The following is a 25926-nucleotide window of genomic DNA, read 5'->3' on the forward strand; positions in this document are numbered from 1 at the left end:
TCCGTCCTGCCCGACTCTTCGCGACCCCATGGACTGCAGCCCACCAGGCTCGTCTGTCCTTGGGATTTTCCAGGCAAGGATACTGGAGTGGGCTGCCATTTCCTTCTCCAGGGGATCTTCAGTTGCAAAGGTGAAGAGCGTGTCACTGTGCTTGGTCACTGTCCTCCCCAGGAGCTTACAGCATTGGTCAAGGCCAGAGACTAAATGTAAGGGAGGCAGAAGAGCCAAGTGAATGATTTTATCCCAACAGCAGGCTGAGGGCACCAGGCCATCTTTTTCTTTCCATTGAGTTAAAGTCTGCTCTGAATAAGAAAGGCCATGGTTAGCCACTGTATATCAGTCAAAGCTGTGACTATCTCCGAGGTGAGTTTAATTTTCCTTTGTGAGATTTCTGGTCATAAGAACATGAGGGTTTCCACTCTGGTTCTGCCTCATGGCTCATCAATCCTAATAGGTTAGGGAGGGGTTCCAGCTGCAGACTTTACTGCCTTGGGAATTACGAGAGTAAAGGTCACCAAGCAAGACCAGGTGTGGGCAGTTAGAGGTGAGAGGCCCAGCATGTCTCTACGAAGCAGGTGAATGAGGAGAGAGCGTGTGGGGCAGAGAGGGAGTGTTTGCCAGGACTGAACTGAAGGCCTCTGAGGCCAAGCTCTTTGGAGCCCCTTTCAGAGGCATGTGGACAAGGGCAGCCCTGGAAGCAGGCCAAGGACACATAGTACAATAAGGCCTCCTGCTTCGTTCTCACCGCGTCTCCAATAGTCCTCTCCATGCCATTAGTATTGAATGTATGTGTGGGCATCTGCGCTCAGTCTTGTCTAACTCTTTATGGCCCCATGGACTGTAGCCCATCGGGCTCCTCTGTCCATAGAATTTCCCAGGCAAAATTACTGGAGTGAGCTGCCATTTCCTACTCCAGGGGATCCTTTCAACCAGGGATCAAACCCGCATCTCTTGCATTTCCTGCATTGGCAGACAAATTCTTTACCAGTGTGCCGTCTGGAAAGTCCCTAGTATTGAATGTATATTTCATTGTAAAAATAATGTAGGCATGCTATAGAAAACCAAGAAAAAGTGTACCCCAAGAAAATGCCGCCTCCTAAAAATTGTGTTTCACCTCCTCTGGATCTTAGCCATCTTAGTTCACTATCTCACAGTTAGGAGTTGAGGCATTCATCAAGAAAATCAACCAGAGCACTATTGGCATAAGACTTATTTTATTTTTTATTTTTTTTGGGGGGGGAGTTCCCAAAATTTTATTCTTTTTTTATTCCATTTATTTTTATTAGTTGGAGGCTAATTACTTTACAATATTGTAGTGGTTTTTGCCATATATTGACATGAATCAGCCATGGATTTACATGTATTCCCCATCCCGATACCCCCTCCCACCTCCCTCCCTCCTTTAAAAAGGCAGGCATGAGAGGTTTCCAGAAGAGCCTTCTTACTTGGGGAAGGAGGCTGAGTGGGGCAGTATTTTTAATGAAAATTTAAGAGGAAGGGTCAGAAGAATTTCACCTATTTCAGAGAATTTCTCTGCCCCTTGATGTCCGCAGAGAATTTGTTCTAGGACCAGCCCATTCCCCGCCCTGCGTCCCAAAGACACCAAAATCCCACAGTACTCACATCCTTTATATGACATGACTTAGTACATTTATATCTGCAGACCATAGGGGCCTAAATGTCATCAAAGATAGTTCTTAGAAATAGTGATTGTCCTTAAGGATGAGGAACCATTGCCTGCGACGATACCAAGAGGGTGAGGAGGGACAGTTAGGGGCTAAAGTCACTTGAAAGAGAGGTAGAGGAACAACTAATGGGAACAAGGACATGCAGGGGCCACCCTGGAAAATTCTTTTAGTGTCTTTTGCAGGGATCAAATACAAACCCAGGTCTTCTGACTCCTGGTCAGAGTTCTTTTCACTTCTCAGAGATGCCCCAACCTTCTCCACTTTGGTTAGTGATTGAGAAAGAATCATGAGTATCCTGGACCCAGCCACAATAGGAGAGGTTAAAATAAGTAGGCTTGAACAGAAAAGGCAAAAAATTGGAAGATTTTATTTTACCACTTTGTACTCAAGATGTGAGTTGAGTCCTCTGTATGGCTGGCCTGTTGCTTCTGGTGATGGGAATTCTGCTACTGGAGAGTGAAAAAACTCAAGGACCTCCTCACTAAGGAGTTCCATTCCTGATGATTTGGCTCTGAAAGTGCTCCTGAATCGGTAATTGTTTGGTTCTTAATGAAACTCTTCTGAGCTTGAATTTCAGATTCCTCAGCTATCTCCCTGGGTGGCTAGGCCTGTGGCCCATTGGAGCTCTCTTCCCCAAGGGGCAATGGGGCCTGTACCCGCCTGCTCGAAGACAGAGGTGTAAGAGAGCTTTCATTTTTTTCCCTTGCTGTGCCTTTAAGAGCTGCAGGAATGCAAAGAGTCTGGAGGCGGGGTGGGGTCTCCCAACAGGACTTCTGGGAAAAGGATCTCGGGAATTTTGGCCAGAAACTAAAATGAGAGTCCAGCTCTGAGAAGTTGGGGGTGGTGTGTATGGGGTCAGGGCTGTGATTGGACTGCAGAGTTCTCTAGGGAGGAGGAAAGCAAAAGTAAAAAGGAAAGAGCGGGGGAGAGGGGAGAAACCCTCCCTGCCCCCCTCCCCACCCCATACACGCTCACCCATGCCTGAAGAGGGGGCAGCCACTATCTGCAGAGGGTCCCCATGTGTCAAAGGTGATTGTAGCAGATGCTGGACCCAGGGAACTCTCTACCCCGAGTTGGCCTGCAAGGCCTCCGGGGACCGACTTGCCAACAGCTGGACTTGATCACCAGCTTGCAAAGTGAGATCACGCATCAGAGGGAGTAACTAGCAGACTTTGCTGTCCGGCAGTTTTTGGAGGATTTTCTTAGCAGCGGCTAGAAAGCAGACCACCACCTGGACCATTGAGTCTTCTTCGAGAAGCAGCAGCAGAAGAGATTCCCACCCAGGGTGGTTTGCAGGATGATGCTGGCTCTTAGGCGAGCTTGTATTTTCAGGGCTCTGGTCTTCATGGCCTTCCTGCCCCCACCGCAATGCGCCCAGGACCCGGCCATGGTGCACTATATTTATCAGCGCTTTCAAGTCTTGGAGGTAGGTGGCATCCATGCCCCTGACCCAGGAAACCTGCCTCCCAGAAGTCACTTTATCTTACCCACACTTTCCTACCTACTGGGATGTGTTTTTCCAGATAGTGAATGATAAGATTGCTAAGGGTAAACTGAATGTTTTCCATTGTCTAGTGGTTTCTTGAGCGGGGCTTTCCTCTGTTGTCTGATCTGGCAGTTTTTCTCATCTGTAAAATGGGGCCATTAATAGAATTTATCTCTTACTAATATTCAGAAGATTTAATAAATTAATTCCTACTTAGAACATTGCCTGGCATGGTGGTAAATGTCTAAAATGTTATTATTGAATTGCTCAGTTTTTAAATTAGGAAAATTAAACATTTTGGTCATGTTTTCTTCATGTTTTACTATTTCAGGAGGATAGCATATTTTAGTTTTCTTTGCGTCTTTTAATGGTGAGACTTTAGGTCACTGTAAATAGTCATGATACTGGCTTACTGAGAAGCTTGTGCTTCTTTTGCTGAACTGGATTTGGTTTTAGAAATGAGCAGGTTTCAGCAGTGTTAAACAGGATGTTTTGGGGCATTTTTCCCTAGCGTTATAGCTGCCACTTCATTAAAATTTGCAAAACCCAACTTTTTTGCAGCAGGGACAGACTCTCTGGGGCAAATGTAACCCTCTGTCCTAACCTTTGACACACCCTGGCGTTGACATCAGCTATTTCATATGTCCCGCCTTGCTTTTGTACAAGTTAAACTTTGATAAATTATTTCCCTTCTCTGAAAGACATGCTTATCTCTGGTATTTATTTTCTGTATTTCCTGAAAACTCTTTAAGTCCAAACTATTTGGTTACAGTCAGTGTAGAACACTTCCTCAGAGCAGGCTGCAATGGGTTTCTGAGGTTCGGTGAACCAAGGCCTGGGAGCCACAGATGGAATGTTCCCAGGCCGATGGCCTCTTGCTGCTGCCTGGCTGGTTCTCTCCTCAGAGACCTCCCCAGTCTCACTCTCTTTCTTTTTTTTTTTTTCCCAGTCTCACTTTCTTACACGTGCTAGAATTATGCTCAACTGTAGTCCCTCTTCATTACACAGACCTGCCCTGGGGTTCAAGCCAGTCTCATCCCTGCAAGCTTTCCACAAGACTTGAGTCTGCCTGCAGACAAGGGTATTGAGTACAGATGGATACTTTCAAAGCTATGAAGGTGGACTGAAAAGAAGAGGGTATGATTTATGTAGGTCTTCCCACCCTGACTGTGGTGACCTTAGTAGGAAGCCAAGTCCAGGTGGCTCCACTGTTGGCCAAGGCAAACACGTGCAGAGTGATGTGATCCCACATCCAGGGGTTTGTGTGGGGAGGGGGTGGGGTAAGAATAAAAGAGGATAGATTTAGACAATTTCTCTCTCCTCTCTCTCTTTCCCTCTCATCCCCTCTGTTTCTCTCTCTCTCTCTGTGTCTTCCCTCCCTCTCACACACCGTCTCTCCCCACACCTTTCTCTCTCTCAAGCTTCTCTCTTTCATTCTTCAGTGAACAGTCTTATATCCTGCTGTTCGAAGTATATATTTTTACAGCTTTTGTGGAGAGTATTTTGGTAAACCACCAAATGATCTTTAAGTATGCATACTGACCCAGAAACCCATCCAATTTTCATCCTTCATTCACTTATTCCTTTTTTAAAAATATTTTTAAAAATTGTTTAATTTTGGCTGCTCTGGATCTTTGTTGCTTTGCACGGCTTCTCCTAGCTGGAACTAGCGGGGAGGGCTTCTCATTGTGGTGGCTTCTCTTGGAGACCACAGGCTCAAGGTGAGCAAACCTCAGTACTTGCAGCATGTGGGCTCAGTACTTGTGGTCCAGGGCTCTAGTGCACGGGCTCAGTAGTTGTGGCACACGGGCGTAGTTGCTCCGTGGCATGTGGAATCTTCTTGGACCAAGGATTGAACCTGTGTCCCTGCAATGGCAGGCAGCCTCCTAACCACTGGGCCACCAGGGAAGACCCCTTAACTTATTCTTTTATTCAGTAAGTTCATACTAAGTGTGACTATGTGCCAGGCGCTGTGCAGGTGCTGGGGGTAGAGCTTACATCTGGAAATGTATCCTAAGAAAATAACCAGAGAACTGTAAATATGTAAAGACAAAGCTTTTCTTCACCATTGTTTGAGTAGTGGATCATTGAAAACTATGTAAATGTCCTTTATGTATATGTGTATGTTAGTCACCAGTCGTGTCTGACTCTTTTCAACCCTATGGACTATAGCTCACCAGGCTCCTCTGTCCATGGGATCCTCCAGGCAAGAATACTAGACTGGGTTGCCATTTCCTTCTCTAGGGGATCTTCCCATCCTAAGGATCGAACCCAGGTCTCCCACATTGCAGGCAGATTCTTTACCATCTGAGCCACCAGGGAAGCCCAAATGTTCATTAGAAAGAGTCTAATGAAATTGATAATGGGATATCAATTTAATGGAATTGTGTTATTAAAATTATGGTATAAATATATATTAATTGGTATTGAAACATGTTCACAATATATCAGCAAATTAAGAATATGTTATAAAACACACATATAGCAAAATCACCTTAAAATATGTTTATATGTGTATGACTAAATGCATAGGAAAACCTAAAGATTTGTACACTAAAGTGTCAATGGTTCTTTGAGTTAAGGAATTATGGGTGATTTTTAAAATTTCACCCCCTTTTAGCTGTTTGTATTTTAAAAGTCTATTTCTATGAATGACAGTTATTGACATTACTTGGGCAATTTAAATAACTGGAAATAATTTGAGAATTTATTTTCTGACTGAAGCAAGGACTGCAGAAATGTACCCAAGCAACAAGAGCATACATTCAAGATTTCCAAGAGTTCTCGAAAAACATATCCACGATGCTGGGACGATGTCACACCTACACAAGTGAGTACAAGAGTGCAGTACACAACCTGGCACTGAGAGTGGAGCGTGCCCAGCGGGAGATCGACTACCTGGAGTACCTGCGGGAAGCTGACCTGTGTGTGGAGTCAGAGGACAAGATGCTGGCAGAAAAGCTAGTCCAAGAAGCCGAGGAAGAGGAGAGGATCCGGACGCTACTAAATGCAAGTAAGAGAACTACATCTTTACCACCCCTTCGGGGGACTTTCCGAACACAGACCTCACACAGGTAGGGAGACTGACCAAGTAAGAACTGGATGTGTGCTCTTGTGGGCACGTGCTAGGAGAGAAATCTTATCAAGGAACAGGTATCCAAAGGGAAATGTATTCTCAGAAAGCGGCTTTCCCTTTTCCAGAGAGTTCCTAAAACCTCCATAGAAGATCAGGGCGATGGTGCCAGAAGTCAACCCAGAAGGGCTTGGTTTGGTAGAGGTGTGTGGTTGCATCCTTCCATGGAGAGTGGCAGGTTGGTGGATTCTCTCAGCGCCCTGGGAGTAGGGAGAGTGTGCCAAGGAGCAATATAAAATTGGAAATGGCAGCCCCCAATCCTCAGGGCCAAGGACTCCTGTGAATTATTATTGTTTGTGCTGTTGGGATGGTGATACATTCAAGGTACTTGTCTCCAATCTTGGAATCCATCAAAATCACTTCCAGGCCATTAAGAATGAGGATTAGGAGCTCAAATGATAATAACAAGTATCAAGCAACAAAAACATAAATGAGAAGGAAAATTTCCTATGCATGAGTCCATCTCATTAAAAACATGAGGGAGACAAGTCCCTGCCTCAGGGGCTGTATTCTGAGATGGTTTCATTGAAAATAGGAAAATTTTATGTGCTAATTATGCCTGCCCCAAATATGAGAAAATTCCATCAGGTAAACAAGATATAAGCAGCTGAATGCCATCTTTAGGCCAAGCGTTTCATGTATCTTTTCCATGTAATCCTTGTAAAAGCCCCACTGGTCATTTATAAGAAAGGTCTTCCAAAATGAGGTGACTTCTGATCTGAGTTTTGAACATAGTAGTTAGAGAGGATGAGCAGAGGCCACTCTACTTGACCCTTGTCAAGCAAGGGTGGCAACAGATCAAAAGCGAGCAGCACTTCCACACGTAGATCTGCAGGGATGGCTGAGTGGAAGCTGTGTGGGGCGGGAAAGTGCCGGGGACCAAGGCTGAAGGGTCCTGTAGCACCCAGATAATAAAAGACCTTGCTTGCTAAGTTCAGAGGGTTGAACTTAACTAAAGAAACAATTGAGAACCATTGAACAATTTTTGAGGGGTGTTTAAAATTTTCTTTTCTTCTTTAAAAAATTGTTTTATTGGAGTACAATTGTTTTACAGTGTTGTTTTTAGTTTCTACTGTACAACATGAGAGAATCAGCTGTATGTTCAGTTCAGTTCAGTCGCTCTGTCGTGTCCAACTCTTTGCGACCCCATGGACTACAGCATGCCAGGCCTCCCTGTCCATCACCAATTCCTGGAGTTTACTCAAACTCATGTCCATTGAGTTGGTGATGCCATCCAACCACCTCATCCTCTGTCATCCCCTTCTCCTCCCACCTTCAATCTTTCCCAGCATCAGGGTCTTTTCAAATGAGTCAGTTCTTCGCATCAGGTGACCAAAGTATTGGAATTTCAACTTCAGCATCAGTTCTTCTAATGAATATTTAGGACTGATTTCCTTTAGGATGGACTGGTTGGATCTTTTTGCAGTCCAACGGACTCTCAAGAGTCTTCTCCAACACCACAGTTAAAAAGCATCAATTCTTCAGCCCTCGACTTTCTTTGTAGTCCAACTCTCACATCCATACATGACTACTGGAAAAACCATAGCCTTGACTAGATGGACCTTTGTTGGCTAAGTAATGTCTCTGCTTTATAATATGCTGTCTAGGTTGGTCATGACTTTTCTTCCAAGGAGTAAGTGTCTTTTAATTTCATGGTTGCTGTCACCATCTGCAGTGACTTTGGAGCCCAAAAAACAAAGTCTGTCACTGTTTCCCCATCTATTTGCCATGAAGTGATGGGACCAGATTTCATGATGTTAGTTTCCTGAATGTTGAGCCTTCAGCCAACTTTTTCACTCTCCTCTTTCACTTTCATCAAGAGGCTCTTTAGTTCTTCTTCTATTTCTGCCATAGGATGGTGTCATCTGCATATCTGAGGTTATTGATATTTCTCCCAGCAATCTTGATTCCAGCTTGTGCTTTATCCAGCCTAGCGTTTCTCATGATGTATTCTGCGTAGAAATTAAATAAGCAGGGTGAAAATATACAGCCTTGACATATTCCTTTCCCAATTTGGAACCTGTTGTTGGAAGTCTGTTGTTTCATGCCCAGTTCTAACTGTTGATTCCTGATCTGAATACAGATTTCTCAAGAGGCAGGTCAGGTGGTCTGGTATTCCCATCTTTTTAAGAATTTTCCACAGTTTGTTGTGATCCACACAGTCAAAGGTTTTGGCATAGTCAATAATGCAGAAGCAAATTTTTTTTTTTTTTTTTTTTGCTTTTTCAGTAATCCAATGGATGTTGGCAATTTGCTCTCTGGTTCCTCTGCCTTTTCTAAAACCAGCTTGAACATCTGGAAGTTCATGTATTGTTGAAGCCTGGCTTGGAGAATTTTGAGCATTACTTTACTAGCGTGTGAGATGAGTACAATTGTGCTGTAGTTTGAGCATTCTTTGGCATTGTCTTTCTTTGGGACTGTAATGAAAACTGAACTTTTCCAATCCTGTGGCCACTGCTGAGTTTTCCAAATTTGCTGGCATATTGAGTGCAAGCACTTTCACAGCGTCATCTTTCAGGATTTGAAATAGCTCAACTGGAATTCCATCACATCCACTAGCTTTGTTCGTAGTGATGCTTCCTAAGACCCACTTGACTTCACATTCCAGGATGTCTGGCTCTAGGTGAGTGATCACACCACCGTGATTATCTGGGTCATGAAGATCTTTTTGTATAGTTCTTCTGTGTATTCTTGCCACCTCTTCTTAATATCTTCTGCTTCTGTTAGGTCCTTACCATTTCTGTGCTATATGTATGTGTATATAAGTGTGTATATATACATATGTGTGTATATATATATCACCTCCCTCTTAGGCAAAAGAATAAGGATGAGCCAGTGGAAAATGAACAGCTCCCTAAAAAGCTGGCTGGGAGGAAGGATTGTTTATTAATGTAGCCTGAGCTAGAATGTGCCTGAGCTTCCATGCTGAGGGTCAGGGAGGACCCCAAGCCTGAACCATGGTGCTGGATTGGATCCCTGAGACACTCTAAACCCCTCAGGCCTTGAGGTGGCCCCTTTCTACTCCAGCTAGAGCTCAACAGAGGTCCTGAGTCTGGACTTTCTGTTTTTACAACCCTTGTCCTCTGCCTCATCCCTCACACCCTAGATGCCTAAAATATTCCCTTCCCAGCTCCATGGTGAGTGAAAACTCTTTCAACTTTTTAGGGATTGCTGCTTCCATGTCCATTGCCTTGGGAGCCTTCTTTTGATGATCTGTCGGTTTATGATTCAATAAGCACTTTCTGCCCCCAACTCTTAGGTGGGCCCTGTGCTCATAGCAGGGACAAAGGAGCAGTGGAACACACTTGTATCCTGCGCTGGCTTTCTCACCCCTTCTCTTGTCTCTGGTCTTGCCTCCTGCTGCCGTCTGCTGTCCCATACATCTTCCCACAACACACACACATGCTCTCACTCCTCGGTGTAGACGGTTTTTGTTGTTTGTCATCAATTATCAACAGCAACAACAAATCTACTCAAATCTCAACATTTTAGATGGGGAAGGCCCATCACAAAGGGGCCTGAGCTGATGTCTCTTTTCTTCCTCCGTAAGTCACCCATAACTTCCCCCATAACTCAATGCAGTAGCAGTTTTTGTACGTATGTATATAGGGTAGCCATTCCCTTCGCCAGGGGATTTCCTTGACCCAGGGATCGAACCTGGGTCTCCTGCAGTGCTGGCAGATTCTTTACTGTCTGAGCCCCCAGGGAAGCCCTGGTGGAGAAGCCACCCTACTGTATATAATAATTATATATATATAATTTTATATGTATAAATATATATAATTATATAATATATATTAAATATATATATTATATTTATAATTACATTATATTTTTAATTTATATTTTAAATTATATTTTTATAATTATACATTATTTTATATTTATATTTTATATGAATATATTTATATATAATATATTTAATATAATATATAATATATAATTATAATATATAATATAAGTATATATTAATTACATATATATATATACTTTTTCTGCCCACCCTTTATGACTCAAAAATGCTGTGGCTTCTCCATAAACATTTCTGGGACCCCCACCAGACGGGTTGGCCCCTAGTGCTCCCAGAGCACCTCATTCAGTCTTCTGAGGCAGCACTAACACTCAGCTACACACATCTGTGTGTATTTGACACCTCACCCAGACTGTGAACATACCTGACGTCTTCATTCCTGCACTCACAGATCCAGGGTCAGGACCTGCTGAGGAGAAGTCTGTAAAAATTGTCTATAGAAAAGATGCTGATAGCGGCGCCCCTCCGAGCATGGCTTAGGGAAAGATGTAAACAATCACAACAGTGTGGTTAGTGCTCTGACCTAATCTGGACTTTGGGATGCCAGTGTCTTCCCCTTCCATGCTTGTTTGTGTTTTACATATTGTCCCCTCCCCGATTGCTTGGGCCGTTTCTCTTAGTAGCTTTGCCTATGTTAGTTATGCTAATACTGTGTAACAAATTACCACAACTTTAGCAGTTTGAAATAGAATACATTTACTATCTTAGAGTTTCTGTGGATTCAGGAGTCCAGGTACAGCTTATCTGTACATTTCGTTCAACAGTCTCTCGAAGGTACAGTCAAGGTGTTACCTGAGCTACATTCTCACCTTGAACTTGGGGCCCTCTTCCAAGCTCATTGATGTTGACAGAATTTACCTTCCTGTGCTTGTAGGATGAAGGCCCTCAGCTTCGAGAAGCCATGCCTCTCCACAGGCAGCCCACAGTGTGGTTGGTGCTCCTTCAAGGCCGGGAGGAGAGTGCTTCTCTTTGGGAAGTGTTCAGTCCCTGTTTTTTATCTGATTTAGGTCAAGCCCACCTATAAGCATCTTCCTTTTGCCTAACTCAAAGTCAACTGATTTGGGACCTTTAGTATTTTTTTTGGCTGCACTGAGTCTTCCTTGTGGCACTTGGGCTTTTCCTCCAGTTGCAGCGCATAGGCTTCTGATGTGGAACATGGGCTCTAGAGCATGTGGGCTCAGTAGTTGCAATGCCTGGGCTCTGCAGTTTGTGGCACACAGCTTCTCTAGTTGCAACATGCAGGCATGGTTGCCCTGAGACATGTGGGCTTTTAGTTCTCTAACCAGGAATCAAATCCACATCCCCTGCAATGAAAGGCAGATTCTTAATCACAGCACCACCAGGGAAGTCCCAGGGACCTCAATTACATCTACAGAACTTCCTTAGTTTTGTCTTGTAATGTAACCTAGTCAAGCAGAACTATCATCTTTACAGGTGCTGCCCTCACTCAAGAGGAGGAAGTTTGTAGGGCATGACCATGGGAGTGGGAACCTTAGAATTCTGTGCATCCCAGCTGGTGCTGTTTCCTCTACCCACCTTCTTCCCACAAGGCTCCCATCTTCCTGTCTTCTAACCTTGGCCGCTGGAACTGTGCCAGCTCTGGAACTTCCATGGGAATTCTTAAGACTCAAGTCAGAGCCCTTGTGTAGCCAAATATGGGATTATGGGCTAGGGAGGCTCACTAGAGGTCACATTAAGAGTTTCATTCATATATAAGTGCCATCTCAGAGAGTGTCTTTGAAAAACTTAGAAAGATAGGATATCATAACTTTCTTGGAAAGTTCAACATTGTGTCTTAGGAGATTTCCTAAGAAATTTCAATCATCAGTCTAAATGGGATGCTGCTGCTACTGCTAAGTCTCCTCAGTCGTGGCCAACACTGTGCAACCCCATAGACGGCAGCCCACCAGGCTCCCCTGTCCCTGGGATTCTCCAGGCAAGAACACTGGACTGGGTTGCCATTTCCTTCTCCAATGCATGAAAGTGAAAAGTGAAAGTGAAGTCGCTCAGTCATGTCCGACTCTTAGCAATGCCATGGACTGCAGCCTGCCAGGCTCCTCCGTCCACGGGATTTTCCAGGCAAGAGTACTGGGTGGGGTGTCATTGCCTTCTCTGAATGGGATGCTAGGGATGATAAATAAGGTAGAGTTACTCTGTAATTAAGCCATTTTTTCTAGAGGTGTCCTCCAGTCTTTAGCTTTTATTTAGACGTAACCCTCAAATGATGTTCATGTGAGGCCCAGAATTCCAGGGGTTTTGGGGGCCAAGGTAAAATTCTTAGACTCTTAACTCTAACCCATATAGACTGTCTTCTTTCTCCTTTTTCTCCGCCCCCCCCCCCACCTTTTTCTGTCTAACACATAATTTAGAATGCAGTGAGTGAAAGTTACCTGAATACTTATAGTTTAAAGTCACTCCAAGTCTTTGGTACTATAATCAGTATAAGTGAAAAAAGAAATTTTGCATTGCACTTGGCAACTTATGGCAAAGCACCACTGGCTCAGATACCCAGATTAAGAATTTATCTAACTAACAGTCTTTGGCAGATTCCACAGGCTGCATTCTTGTGTGAATCAGAATAGTATTAACCTCTTTTTAACTTGTAAATAGCTTGTAAAGAAAACTTCTCAAGTCAGTCAAAAGAAGTCATTATAGCATTATTTTATTTCCTGTTTTAATCCAGCTCCTTTATTTGCAAGGGTGCTTGCAAATAACCTCCAGCAACCCTCTCCCTACTGAAGAAAATAACTCATATCTTTTGTTAGATCATGTTTCAGAGAAAAAAGTGTATTGCTGCAAATTCACATGCCTCTGGGATCCACTCAGATAGTATAAATTTGAGTGCCTCACATTCAAAACCATTAAAACTCAAACAAAATAAAACAAACAAGCAAAAAACCCACTGACACCAAATAAAGTGTATTTGTGAGCCAACTCCCAAGGTCCATTAGTTTGTGATGAGTGGAACAAAGCCTTGAGAGATGTATAGCTCTTAAATTATAACAGAGAAGAATATCTCCCTCAGAGGAGTATACACAGGTGTAAGTGCAAGAGAGTATGAGAGTACTTGTGTTTGTGTATGCACCGTGCATGTGTATACACAGTACTGTGTATGTGTTTGCACATGCACATACACAGAACCTGCATTCACAGGGCAGCAATACCAAAAGTGTACGTCCAGCCTATTCTATGCTGCCTACTGGAGAGTCCCATAGGTTGTTATGCTGCGTTCAAAACGGTCAGTGTACTTTTTGTGTATCCAACTGGAAGGCCTGTGATCTATGAGGCTACCACTAGGACCATCACACAGGTATTAATAGAAGCTCCCAACATTGTTTATTTATTTATTTTTTTAATATTTATTTGGCTGTGCTGGGTCTTAGTTGCAGCATACAGCTTCTTCAGTCTTTGTTGGGACATGCAGGTTTCTTAGTTTTGGCATGCAAACTCTTAGTTGCAGCACATGGGATCTTAGTTCCCTGACTAGGGGTCGAACCAGGGTTTGATCTATCATTGGGAGCGTAGAGTCTTAGCCACTAGACCACCAGGGAATCCCCCCTTAAGTTGTTTTAGCCGATGGCTTTTGGCTCCAGGTGGAGAGAACCTCCCCATTATTCTCTCTCTGACTCATTCATTTATCCATTCACTCAACAGAAGTCTAACTGAATTCCAGAAATATGTTGGCATTATGCCAGGCATTTGAGATGGAACTTTGAGTAGGATAACATTCTTGTCCTCAAGAGGCTTGGAGCCAAGTGGGGAAACCACCTAAACCCAGAATAACAGATGGGGTGATGGCTGCTCTGATGGAGAGTGTCACAGAAGCACAAGGGCAGGCATTAGTGTGTGGATACAGCAGTCACAGGGCAAGGGCTTAGTTGTTCTGCGGCATGTGGGATCTTAATTCCTTGACCAGGGATTGAACTTGCATCCCCTGCCTTGCAAGGCAGATTCTTAACCACTGGACCACCAGAGAAGTCTCAAATTGAGTTTTAGTGTTGGAAAAGAACTAATTAAATGGAGAAGAGAGTAGGGGGCACTTCAGGCGAATGACCAGCATATGGAGGTACATAGGCCTAATCAGGCTTAGTGTTCTGCAGACGTCTGGTGTAGAGGGAAGTGGTAGAGAGGAAATGAAAGAAATAGACAAAAGCTAGACTCCTTTGTGCTGAGTCTCTTCACCTTCTAGCTGTGGAGGATGAAAATATGATGAATAACAGTAGTTAATAGTTATTGAGTGCTTATGATGTACCTTGTAATCTTTAAGTATTTAAAGGGGTCTTATTGGATTACATCAGGTAATTCTCACAATAAACCTATGTGATAAGTATTAGAATTAGTCCCCATTTTATAGATATGGAAATCAGGGCACTGCGTGAATAAATCATGTGAACTGTGAGGAGCTAATCCCAGAGGAAGATTCAAACAAAGACAGGCTGACTCCTACACATACTAACCGTTCCCACTGTGCTGTTTTGCTTACTCCTATGTAAGCATGGGAGTGTCCCGGCTCAGGTAGGTGTTTTCGGAAGTTCATTCTGGCCCCAGTGTTCAGAATGGACTGGCAGTAGGGGAGTTTGGGTGCTCATAAGAGGGAGAGACTGGAACCAGGCAGGCCATCTCCAGAGCTGTCACAGAGGTCCTCAGGTAGAAGCCCTCTGCTCTGAGACTAAATGCCTGCACCCAGGGGCCTTATTATTGTGGGACATTCATGAACACCATGTCACACCTCTTGGTCATTATTTGATGATTCCTACTCATAAACAAATTGCTTTAAATCATCCTTCAAATCCTGGCCAAGAAGGGTCAATTCCCCTTTCCCTCTAACCCTTGGTTTTTAATTCCCTGCCTTTTCTTCACTTATTTTTAAACAATGAAATTCCTTTGCTTTCCCCACTGTTTGCTCAGTGAACAGAAGAGCCCTACCACACACTCCTGTGGTGGAAATCTCAGGTGCTTTCCTTTGGGCCTCATCTGATAAGTCACCATATCCAATAGATTCTTCCTTCTGAATATCTTTCAACTTTATTCTTTCCCTCTACCCTGCTCTCTCACCATCTCTAGTCCTGATTATTGTACAAGACTCCTAACTGATCTTCCTGTTCCAAGATTTCATGTTGTATTGCTACCAGGGTTATCATTGCTTTATCATCTTTCAAGGCAACTACAACCACAGGGTAAAGCAAACCCCATAAAATAACATTAAGTCCTTTACAGCTGACCCCGATCTAACTTTCTTCAAATAATTTGTTTTGTTATTCTCTCTGAAAGTAATATCTGCTGATTAAATAAAAACTATGGACACAGTATATACTGTATCTGTTGTATTTATGGTTTTATAAAAGTAGATAACAAGCCAACAACTGAACACAGCACCTTTTTCTAGTTTTTTTAAAAATTATTTTTTATTGAAGTATAGGTGATTCACAGTGTTTCAGGTGTATAGCAAAGTGATTCAGTTTTATACATATAAAAATTTGGTTATATGTATATATTCTTTTTCAGATTCTTTTTCATTATTGGTTATTATAAGATATAGACTATAGTTCCCTGTGCTGTAGAATGAGTCCTTGTTTTTTATTTAATACATATATTACTGTCATATCTGCTGCTGCTAAGTCACTTCAGTCATGTCCGACTTTGTGCGACCCCATAGACGGCAGCCCACCAGGCTCCCCCATCCCTGGGATTCTCCAGGCAAGAATACTGGAGTGGGTTGCCATTTCCTTCTCCAGTGCATGAAAGTGAAAAATGAAAGTGAAGTCACTCAGTCATGTCCGACTCTTAGCGACCCCATGGACTGATTCCTAATTTATCTCTCCCTCCCTTCCCCCTTTGGGAACCGTTAAGTTTTGAACACAGCAGCTTTGAACATTTTCAGCTTAGTCTTGTCCTAGTACTGTCTATCCCCATCTACATGATTCTCTATGCTATGTTGAACCTGCTATTCTGAAAGCTTACTTTCATATAATATACTAAAATATACTCCATGCATCTCTACACTGGTCATGCTCTTTCCTCAAGTCTAACACATAGAGTAGGGTTCAGTATTTTCTGACCTTGAAGAGCAGTTTATTGGAAAGTGGAAGCAACTATTTACCAGGGATTCCATTAAGCCTCTTTTTTCTGGTATGTTGTCCAATACTCCTGGCAACTCAGCTAGGTAGATACTATTATGACTTCTATTCAGATGGCGAAACTGTGACTCAGAGTTTCCTGCTATGTTGAAGAATAAGCACCACCCCCTAGAGGCCACCCCCTAGATTCATCTCATTCTCCCTATCTGCTCACAGTTCCCTGACCCTGCACCAGGTATCTGCCACAACAGTGCTATATGACAAACCACTTTGAAACTTGGTGGATTAAAACAATCATTGATTATTTCCCAGGACTCCGCAGGGCAGCTGGGCAGTTCTATCGGCCTGGGCCAGTCTTAGCTGTTCTCAGCAGTCTCCCTAGTGCAGCCACAGTTAGTGCATGTTCCCCAGTGGGTGACCAGCTGAGGATGGCCTCAGTGGCTTGGTTCTTCTCCATGCGGCGTCTGATCTTTTGGAGGCGAACCTGCGCTTGTTCTCATGATTGAGGAAGATGTCTTAGGGAGAGGGCACAAGCATACCAAGATCTGGTTGTTTTCACCAAGTTATTTTTGCCAAAGCAAGTTCAAGTCTGACTCTGGAGCCCATCCTTCCAACAGAACCTCTAATAACATCCGTATGAGACTTTTAATCTTGCTGCTCTTGGAAAGAGGCAGTCATCAAGATTAGACTTTAAGTATGCAAATATCTATATGAAGGCAATGGATAGAGCATTAATGTGACTGAGGGGAGACTGAAGAACCTGTCAGAGGGCTGCTGCAAAGTTTAGGATGAGGTAAGCAACTGCTACACCAGCACACTTTGAGACAGGATAGAACAGCGTCAGTATGAACTGATTGCACAGGAAGAATTCATGGCAAAGTGTCAATGATTCTGTTTTCTAGCTAGATAAATGGGAGAATGACAGTAACACACCTTGACATTGAGAACATTTTCATCCTTTTCAGTTTAAGTAAGAATATTAAAGGAAAAAAAAAATAACCCACTATGCAGAAACCAAAACCCAGCTTAGTCTTTAAATAAAAATTAAATAAAAGCAAGAAGTTCATAAGTATAAACTTGAAATGCTTAAGATGTTGCAACAGTTAGATAACTAATGCAAAACAAAGGCTGTTTGATGAGAAATTCCTTGGAGGACTGCCCAGTTCCGTGCTTCACTTGTTCATGAGTGTTGACCAGCCTGGATCCTCTAGGACAACAGTTCTCAAAGTTTTATCTCAGAAACTCATTACATTAAAAAAAAAATATTCAGGACCCTAGAGAGTTTTTGCTGATATATGTTAACATCTCTTGATATTTAACACATTCACAATTAAAATAGAAAATTTGTAGTATGTGCCAGATGCTAATCTAGGACAGGATATCTAGCAGTAAACATAGCACATTAGACAAAAAGCCCTGCCTTCATAGAGCAAATATTCTGAGGGGAGTCAAACAATAAATATGTTAGCATGAAAATTTACAATATGTCAGATGGAAGTTAAATACTACCAAAGAAAACCAGCTAAGGTAAGGAGGTTATGGAAAGCTGGTCTCTTCTGAAAGGACACATGTGAAGGAGGTTGGCTGTGTTGAACTCCAGCTATAGAGACTCACAGTGGAAGCTGTGAACTCACTCCTACTCACAGGTCTTCCCAGCTTCCTCACACTCCATAGCCATACAAACCAACAGCCATGCATCCTCTATTTTCTTTCTCAGACTCGATAGCTAATCACCAATAAAGGGAAGCTGGCAGGGCTCTATACTGGGTGCCGTGAAATACTTTTAAGAGTTGGAAACCTAGATAAACCTTTGATATGGTTTTGCTGGTCTTCCCAGGTGGCGCTAGTGGTAAAGAACCTGCCTGCCAATCCAGGAGACATCACACACAGACAGGTTCAATCCTTGGGACAGGAAGATTCCCTAGACAAAGAAATGGCAACCCACTCCAGTATTCTTGCATGAAAAATCCCATGGACAGAGGAGCCCGGCGGGCTATAGTCCACGGAATCACAAACAATAAGACACGACTGAAGGGACTTAGCATGTGGTTTTGCTAAAGAGTTCTGTGAAACTCGTCAAAATACATATAACACGTATTGTATGCCAGGCTCTGTTTCAGCACTCACCCTGGATTCACAGCCCTTCTGCAGAGCCACATCTTCCCATGGCTCACTGTACCATTCCATATAAGCTGGTCTTCCTGCCCTCCTGCCTTCCATCTAATCAGGCTTTCTAGACAGTGAAATAGCACTTGCTATTGTCCACATGTACCTCTTATTATCTGAATCTACTTAATTTCTAAGTTGGCCTAGCATGCATTGGGGTAGCAACTGACTAATACTACATTATCTGAATCTAACTGATTCCTGAGTTTGGACAGTAAACAATAAGAATTTCAATAGTGAGTGAGATATATACCATGTCCCAGGCCCTGTGGATAAAAAGACAAATAAAGCATAGCTTCTGTCTAAAATGCTTGCAAGGAAACAGTGAGTGGGCAATTCCAATTCAGCCCAAGAATTGCCCTGGAAGAGGACTGCACAGAATGCTTTGGACGCACAAGAAACAGCAAGTAGCTGCTCTGCAAGAGTCAGAGATTTGGTTTTAAAGGACAAGAAGATGTATCCCAAGTTAGCGAAGATGAGCTAAGGAAAAGTAGAGGCAAAGTCTCAAACTTGTGAGAGGCCATGGCAAGCTTGGTGATTACTAATTAGTCCTGTGTGGTAGGGAAGTGACAAAAGAGGTCAGATGAAGGACCCTGGGTACCATGCTGACATATCAGAAGTGTATTCTGTGGGAAGTAGACTCACAGAGAATGAACTTATGGTTGCTGGGGGAATGGATGCGGGGAAGGGACAGTTAGGGAGTTTGGGATGAACATGCACACACTGCTATATTTAAAATGGATAACCAACAAGGTCCTACTGTATAGCACAGGGAGCTCTACTTAGTGTTATGTGGCTGCCTGGATGGTAGGGGAGTTTCAAGGGGAATGAATAAATGTATATGTGTGGGTGAGTCCCTTCACTGTTTACCTGAAACTATCACAACATTAACATTGTTAACAAGCTATACCCCAATACAAAATAAAAATTAAAGTTTTGTATGTATATATATTTGCATATATATATATTTATATGTATGTAAATGTAGACATTGTGATGTAAATGTAAACATATGTAAACGTGTGTATGTAAACATATACATATTATATATATACATGGGGAAAAAGCATAACTGCCACTAATTTCCAGGACACACCAAATTACTTGAAGTTTTATAATTGACTCCTCCTCTGAGAGCTGTCATTTTTGACATCCCCCTGTAACTGTCACTTGCTAGGTACTGACAAATGTTTATTAACATGAATACAATTCAGGTGGTTGAAGGAGTCCAGATTTATTTTTGGTTGCACTAGGTCTTCCTTGCTGTGTGAGGGCTTTCTCTAGTTTTGGTGAGCGGGGACCTCTCTTTATTGTGGTGCACGGGTTTCTCATTGCAGTGGCTTCTCTTGTTGCAAACCTCAGGCTCTAAGCACATGGGCTCAGTAGTTGCAGCACATGGGCTCAGTAGTTGTGATTCCTGGGCTTTAGAGAGCAGGCGCTGCAGTATGTAGGATCTTTCCAGACTAGGGACCAAACCCTTGCCACCTGCATTAGCAGGCAAATTCTTAACCACTGGACCACCAGGGAAGACCCAAGAAGTCAAAATGTTATCTTTCATGGTTGATCTCAGCATTGTCATGGCACTGGTGGGTGTGCCATTTAACTTGCTGATGTATTACAATGAGTGTATATTGAGGGTCAAGGCCTAGTGGAAGTCAAATCTTATGCCATCTTGGGCCTGGTCATTTCTAATCAGTTTTTGTCATATCCTCAATGTCATTCTTTTAAATGTTGTGCTCTGTCCCCTTCCCTTCTGTCTCACAACCTTGAGTCTGGCTTATCACTCAGTTCCCACAAACTAATCAGTTACCTGACCTCTCTTTTTCTGTTTCTTGACTCTGTGCCCATTTTTTCACTCCCATCACTATTTAGATCTTTCTCATGTGAATTATGCTTACAGACTCTCCACTTGTCTGCCTGTATCCCCTCTCCTCCAGCTCTGCTACTGCTGCTGCTGCTAAGTCGCTTCAGTCGTGTCCGACTCTTTGTGACCCCATAGACGGCAGCCCACCAGGCTCCCCCATCCCTGGGATTCTCCAGGAAAGAACACTGGACTGGGTTGCCAATGCCTCCTCCAGAGCATGAAAGTGAAAAGTGAAAGTGAAGTTGCAATGCCATGGACTGCAGCCTACCAGGCTCCTTCGTCCATGGGATTTTCCAGGCAAGAGTACTGGAGTGGGTTGCCATTGCCTTCTCCTCCACCTGTACCCCCAGTTAATTCTCTACTAATAACCAGCACAGTTTTTATTTTTTATTTTTAAATATTTATTTGGCTGTGCCAGGTCTTTGCTGCAGCATGTGGGATCTTTAGTTATAGCATGTGGGATCTAGTTCCCTGACCAGGGATCAAACCTCGGGCCCCTGCATTAGGAGCACCAAGTCTTAGCGACTGGACCACCAGAAAGTCCTACAGAACCTTTTTTAAAATATAACTGATTGAGTCACTCCCTTACAGAGGGAAAAGTCTCACCAAGTCTGGAGAGTATTACTATTAAATAAGGGGAAAAATATTAAGAACATTCAAATAAGTGATATTTATAAATGAATTCACTCTGAGGCCTTGGGCCAAATTCTATCCTAATTGCTTGTCTACAATTCTGCCTGAGGGGTAAACCACAGATTTTCATTCTCTGGTTTGAAAAATGTCAGTATCTCTGTTAAATAATTTGCATCTTGGCTGGACTCAAAGGTTTTCAATTTATTTCATATCTTTCCTCAACCTTTTACTCCCGCTAATTATCTCTTCTGAGAGAGGCACAGCAGGGAGTTTTAACTTTCTCTGTTACTCAAACATTAGACGTATATTCTCCTATTCTCCCCAAATTCCAAAAGAAGAGGAATTTATGAAAAAATTATAGAATATTCCCCTGAATAAACTGTACAACATTCAGGCTAAACCTCTCATTTTACAGGTGGGAAAGCTAAGGCTAGATTGATCAACGAACTTTTAGGGAGTCACATAGAGAACCGAATGGAGTTTAGACCACTGAGATCTCTGACTCCCAGTCCCAGATTCCAGCTACAAGGGACAGGAGAAAGCTGAAGGGAGCACACAGGGGAAAATTCTGTGCTTTCTTCCCCAGAACTGTTTCCATGATTAAAACCACCTAGCACTCTCTTGTTTTGCTACTTCTTCAAGGATTCTGTATTAGAAAAGAGGAGTAGAAGAAGGAAGAAGAATGTTTGTATTAATTACTGCTGTATTTTATCATTATAAAAAAATATTTATTTATTTGGCTATGCCAGGTCTTAGTTGTGGCACGCAGTTTTAGCTATGGCATGTGGGATCTAGTTCCCTGATCAGGGATCGAACCCTGGCCCCCTACATCGAGAGTGTGGAGCTTAACCAGTGGACTACCAGGAAAGTCCCATTTCTACTGTATTTTAAATGAATATTTTATCACTGATGAGACATGGATTGTGCCTTGTTCTTAGCCATAGTCCCTCATAGCTGACTGCAAGTCTGCTGACTTTCCTCCAAGAGGAATGGGTAGGCCGGGAGCTCCCTAGTCAGGGCAGATATCTTATCACCCTGCTAATACACCCCAGGGAGTCCATTGCCCTCATCTCTCCTTCTCTAGGCATACCCAGGCTCACCCATTCTCCACCCCTTCCCACCACGTGCACATGCCTATCTACCATGTCTCTTGGGCTGACTGGGGGTGTCCTGGCTAGCCCTGCCTTCCAGCTCAGATTGAGCTCAGAGGCTCCCTTAATTGGGTGATCTATCAGGTTACTTATCCAAACCTTTGTTTTTTTTTTACTTGGAAGATAAAGATTAAAATATCTACCACTTAGGTGAACTATAAGATCTAGATAAGCAAAGAAGTACCTAATCACAGTACCAAGCATATTACATGTATTTGTAGGTGTTTAATTTTGCAAGCTTTTGGACTTGTTCCTCAATAGGGAACAACTTCTGAGCTTCTCTCATGGCCCATGGGACCACCTCTTTCCCATTAAGGGGATGACCACCTATAGTCCTAAATCCTTGTTTGTTCATCATCTGTCATCACAGAGCTTGTGGGAAGAGGAGAGCATTCACATGAGACAGTTTCAGCTGGTGAAACTGAGAAAAGGTATACTGAGCCCTGAGAGATAGGTCCTGGTAAACAGGGCAGCCCACCCCTCACTCTTCCACACCACAACTCATAGCCCTGAAAGTTCAGCATGGAGGGCGATCCTTCTGTTAGCTGCTCCTGCAATGCAGACAAAGGACCTTGAGGGCCATGTTGAAATATTTGAAACTTATTCTAAGGTTCCCAGCTGTCCCAGGCTTCTCTACCTTTCCTAGGGATTTGGTCTCTATAACCCAGGCCAACCAGGATGAAGCTGACCCAGAAAGAAAGAAAGAAAGAAAGTGAAGTTGCTCAGTCATGTCTGACTCTTTCTGACCCCATGGACTGTAACCTACCAGGCTCCTCCATCCATGGGATTTTCCAGGCAAGAATACTGGAGTGGGTTGCCATTTCCTTCATCCAGGAGATCTTCCTGACCCAGGGATTGAACCCAGGTCTCTCACATTGTAGGCAGACACTTTACTGTCTCAGCCACCAGGGAAGTCAACAATTGACCCAGAAGCCATAGGAAAACAATCCCCTCGTCTGGTAAAGCAGGTCAGTAATGGGACATGGTGAAAACTGTTGGCTGAGAGACTTTCATAATGATGCTCAAAAGTCAGCCTCTGTGCACCAGCATAGAATTGAATCTCAGAGACAGAGTTTTAGGTGAAGTAGAAAAGAATAGCTTTATTGGTTTGCCAGGCAAAAGGGACACAACTGACTGTTGCCCTGAAAAACTGTAGTCCTAACCTGGGAGGATTTGGCAGTTCTAGGGTGGTAGCTGATAAGGATCAAGGTGTGTGCAGGGCCTGCCCTCCTTTAACACAGGCTCAGGTGGTCTCCGGATGAGCTTCTCAAGGTTATCAAACTGTGACCTTCTCTTGAATGAAGAATGCTAACATTTTCCAACCTGACCAACTTTGACAGCATGTTAAAAAGCAGAGACAGTACTTTGCCAACAAAGGTCTGTCTAGTCAAAGTTATGGTTTTTCCAGTAGTCATGTATGGATGTGAGAGTTGGACTATAAAGAAAGCTGAGCACTCAAGAGTTGATGCATTTGAACTGTGGCGTTGGAGAAGACTCTTGAGAGTCCCTTGGACTGCAAGGAGATCCAACCAGTCCATCCTAAAGGAAATCAGTCCTGAATGTTCATTGGAAGGACTGATGTTGAAGCTGAAACTTCAATACTTTGGCCACCTGATGCAAAGAGCTGACTCATTTGAAAAGATTCTGATGCTGGGAAAGATTGAAGGCGGGAGGAGAAGGGGATGACAGAGGACAAGATGGTTGGATGGCATCACCGACTCAATGGATATGAGTTTGAGTAAACTCCGGGAGTTAGTGATGGACAGGGAGGCCTGCTGTGCTGCAGTCCATGGGGTTGCAAAGAGACACGACTGAGCGACTGAACTGAACTGAGCGTCTTCCATTTGTTGGTGATTTTAGTTCTGCAGAAGAGCTCAAAGATACTATATAGGTATCTCTTGAAGTCAACCAAGACCCTGCCCCAAGGCTGCACTATTGTTTCTTGACTTGCCTTCCTCTTCCCTTATTAGCAACTGTTCGAATCTGCCCTTTGGAACTCGGGGAAGGTCATGTAGGCTGGAGTCTATTCCCTAGAAACAGGGGACACAGAAAGTCTTCTGAGCCCAGGAGCTCCAAAGAGTTCTATTCGGTTTCAGTAGCTTGCCCCAAAGTTTGGTCCTGGCCATGGTGTGAGCCATGCAAGTCCTCTGGGAGCAGCCATGGGTGGCATGACTGTTGGAAGGACCGACTCTCCAGGACCTGGCTCTCCCTAACCACACCCCTGCCATATGCTGCCTTGGTGACAGTATTGTGCCACATTTTTAAATAAAATAGTGCATTTGAAAATATTATAAAAACCCTAAAGTGCTTTACAAATTATTATTACTTAAGTCAGATCTGCAGTCAGAACTCTGAGTGTGCAGCACTATTTAAATCCTAGAAAAGCATCTGCTTGAATGAACCTACCTCCCTTACTAACTCAATAGATGTTTAACCCACAGAGCTCTCAGGCAGTAGAGTAAACATGAACACAAAGGCCTTGCTTTTGTGGATCTTATAGTCTAGTGGAGGAGAAGGACAGTGCACTAGTAAATAAAACAGATAACATAATTACAAAACTCAATAAATGGTCTCAAGGAAATAAGAGAGATGCTACAGTAGATCATTTTAAATTTAGATGCAGTAGTCACAGGAAGCCTCTTAAGGAGATGAAATTGAAACTGAGATTTGAAGGATGAGTAGGAGCAGACTGTGGAGGATCAAAGTAAAGAACACCACCGGCAGAAAGAATTTCAAGTGCAAGAGCCCTGGGACAGAAACAAACTTGACAGCTCCCAGAATAGCCAGAAAGCCAACGGAATCTCCACACAGTGAGGCCAGGTGGGAGTGTAGGGAGGGAGTAGAGGATCAAGTCCCAGCGACAGTGAAGTCGCTCAGTCGTGTCCAACTCTTTGCAACCCCATGGACTGTAGCCTACCAGGATCCTCAGTCCATGGGATTTTCCAGGCAAGAATACTGGAATGGGTTGCCATAAGCCAAATCAGATAGATGCTTTAGGCCAAGTTAGGATTTTATTCCAAGAGTGGTAGGGAAAAGCTTTTAGAAAGTCAGTCACGTAATTCATGTTTTTATACAGATCACTCCTACTGCTTTGTGGAGAACATTCTGTAGATAAGCAAAAGTAAACTCAGAGAGACAAATTAGTGGTAGTGGTCCAGGCAAAAGGTGAGGATTCACAGAGTGCGAGGGGAAAGGAGGGGGTGGAAAGAGGAGGATATAGAAATATATTGAGCATTTTAATTTAAGTATAACATCATAATTTAAAGATAGGTTTACTACCAGCACTTGCCAGTGTGAAAAGATGGATAGAAAGGAATTAAAGATGACTTCTGGACAGGTAATTTGATTGATGATTTTTGCTTAAATTGGGGAGAAGAAGAGAGTTCAGGGAATAAAAGCAAGAGTTCTGATTTGTACAGAGGAAGTTTGAAGGTAGCCAAGTAGGAACATGAAATTGGTAGTTGGCTGAAAAAGTTTGGGGCTAAATTGACATCCAGATAAGATGTCATTCCAGATAGAAATTTTGATTTATTCATTATTCAGAATTTACAATGCTATTCAGAGCCATGGGAAAAAATTAAGTTACTTGGAAAGTTATCATAAATAGAGAAAAGGTCTGAGGACAAAACACTTAAAGGTGGATGATGGTAAGGGACCAGTCCTGAATGACAAGAGAAAAAAAATCCAGAAAGATGGGAGGACAAAGAAAAGCAGAGGTGTTCTACAATCAAGAGAAGAAAGAGTTTCAGGGAGAAGTAGCAATCAAGTAATCAAAGTTTACTGAGAAATCGATTAGGATGAAGACTGAGAATTGACCCTTAGATTTTGCAACATGGAGGTTGTTGGTGACCTTGAGAAAAGCTGATCCAGTGGAACAGGCAGGGGAATTTAGACCTGTGGAGACCTGGAGCTGATCT

General features: G+C 43.2%; 1 protein-coding gene across 1 annotated transcript in view; it reads left to right on the plus strand.

Annotated features, from left to right (window-relative positions):
• The first annotated feature begins 2535 nt into the window (after nt 1-2535).
• The window catches only part of OLFML1 (olfactomedin like 1), a 30359-nt gene continuing 6968 nt past the window's right edge, over nt 2536-25926 (plus strand). Inside the window, exons 1-2 of the mRNA XM_070473343.1 lie at nt 2536-3114; nt 5899-6187. Of these exons, the coding sequence (XP_070329444.1) occupies nt 2986-3114; nt 5899-6187 (418 nt within the window). The 5' untranslated portion in view covers nt 2536-2985. The remainder of the gene's footprint in view (nt 3115-5898; nt 6188-25926) is intronic.

This window comes from Odocoileus virginianus, chromosome 10 (genome assembly GCF_023699985.2).
Source record: "Odocoileus virginianus isolate 20LAN1187 ecotype Illinois chromosome 10, Ovbor_1.2, whole genome shotgun sequence".
NCBI classification, from domain to species: Eukaryota; Metazoa; Chordata; class Mammalia; order Artiodactyla; family Cervidae; genus Odocoileus; species Odocoileus virginianus.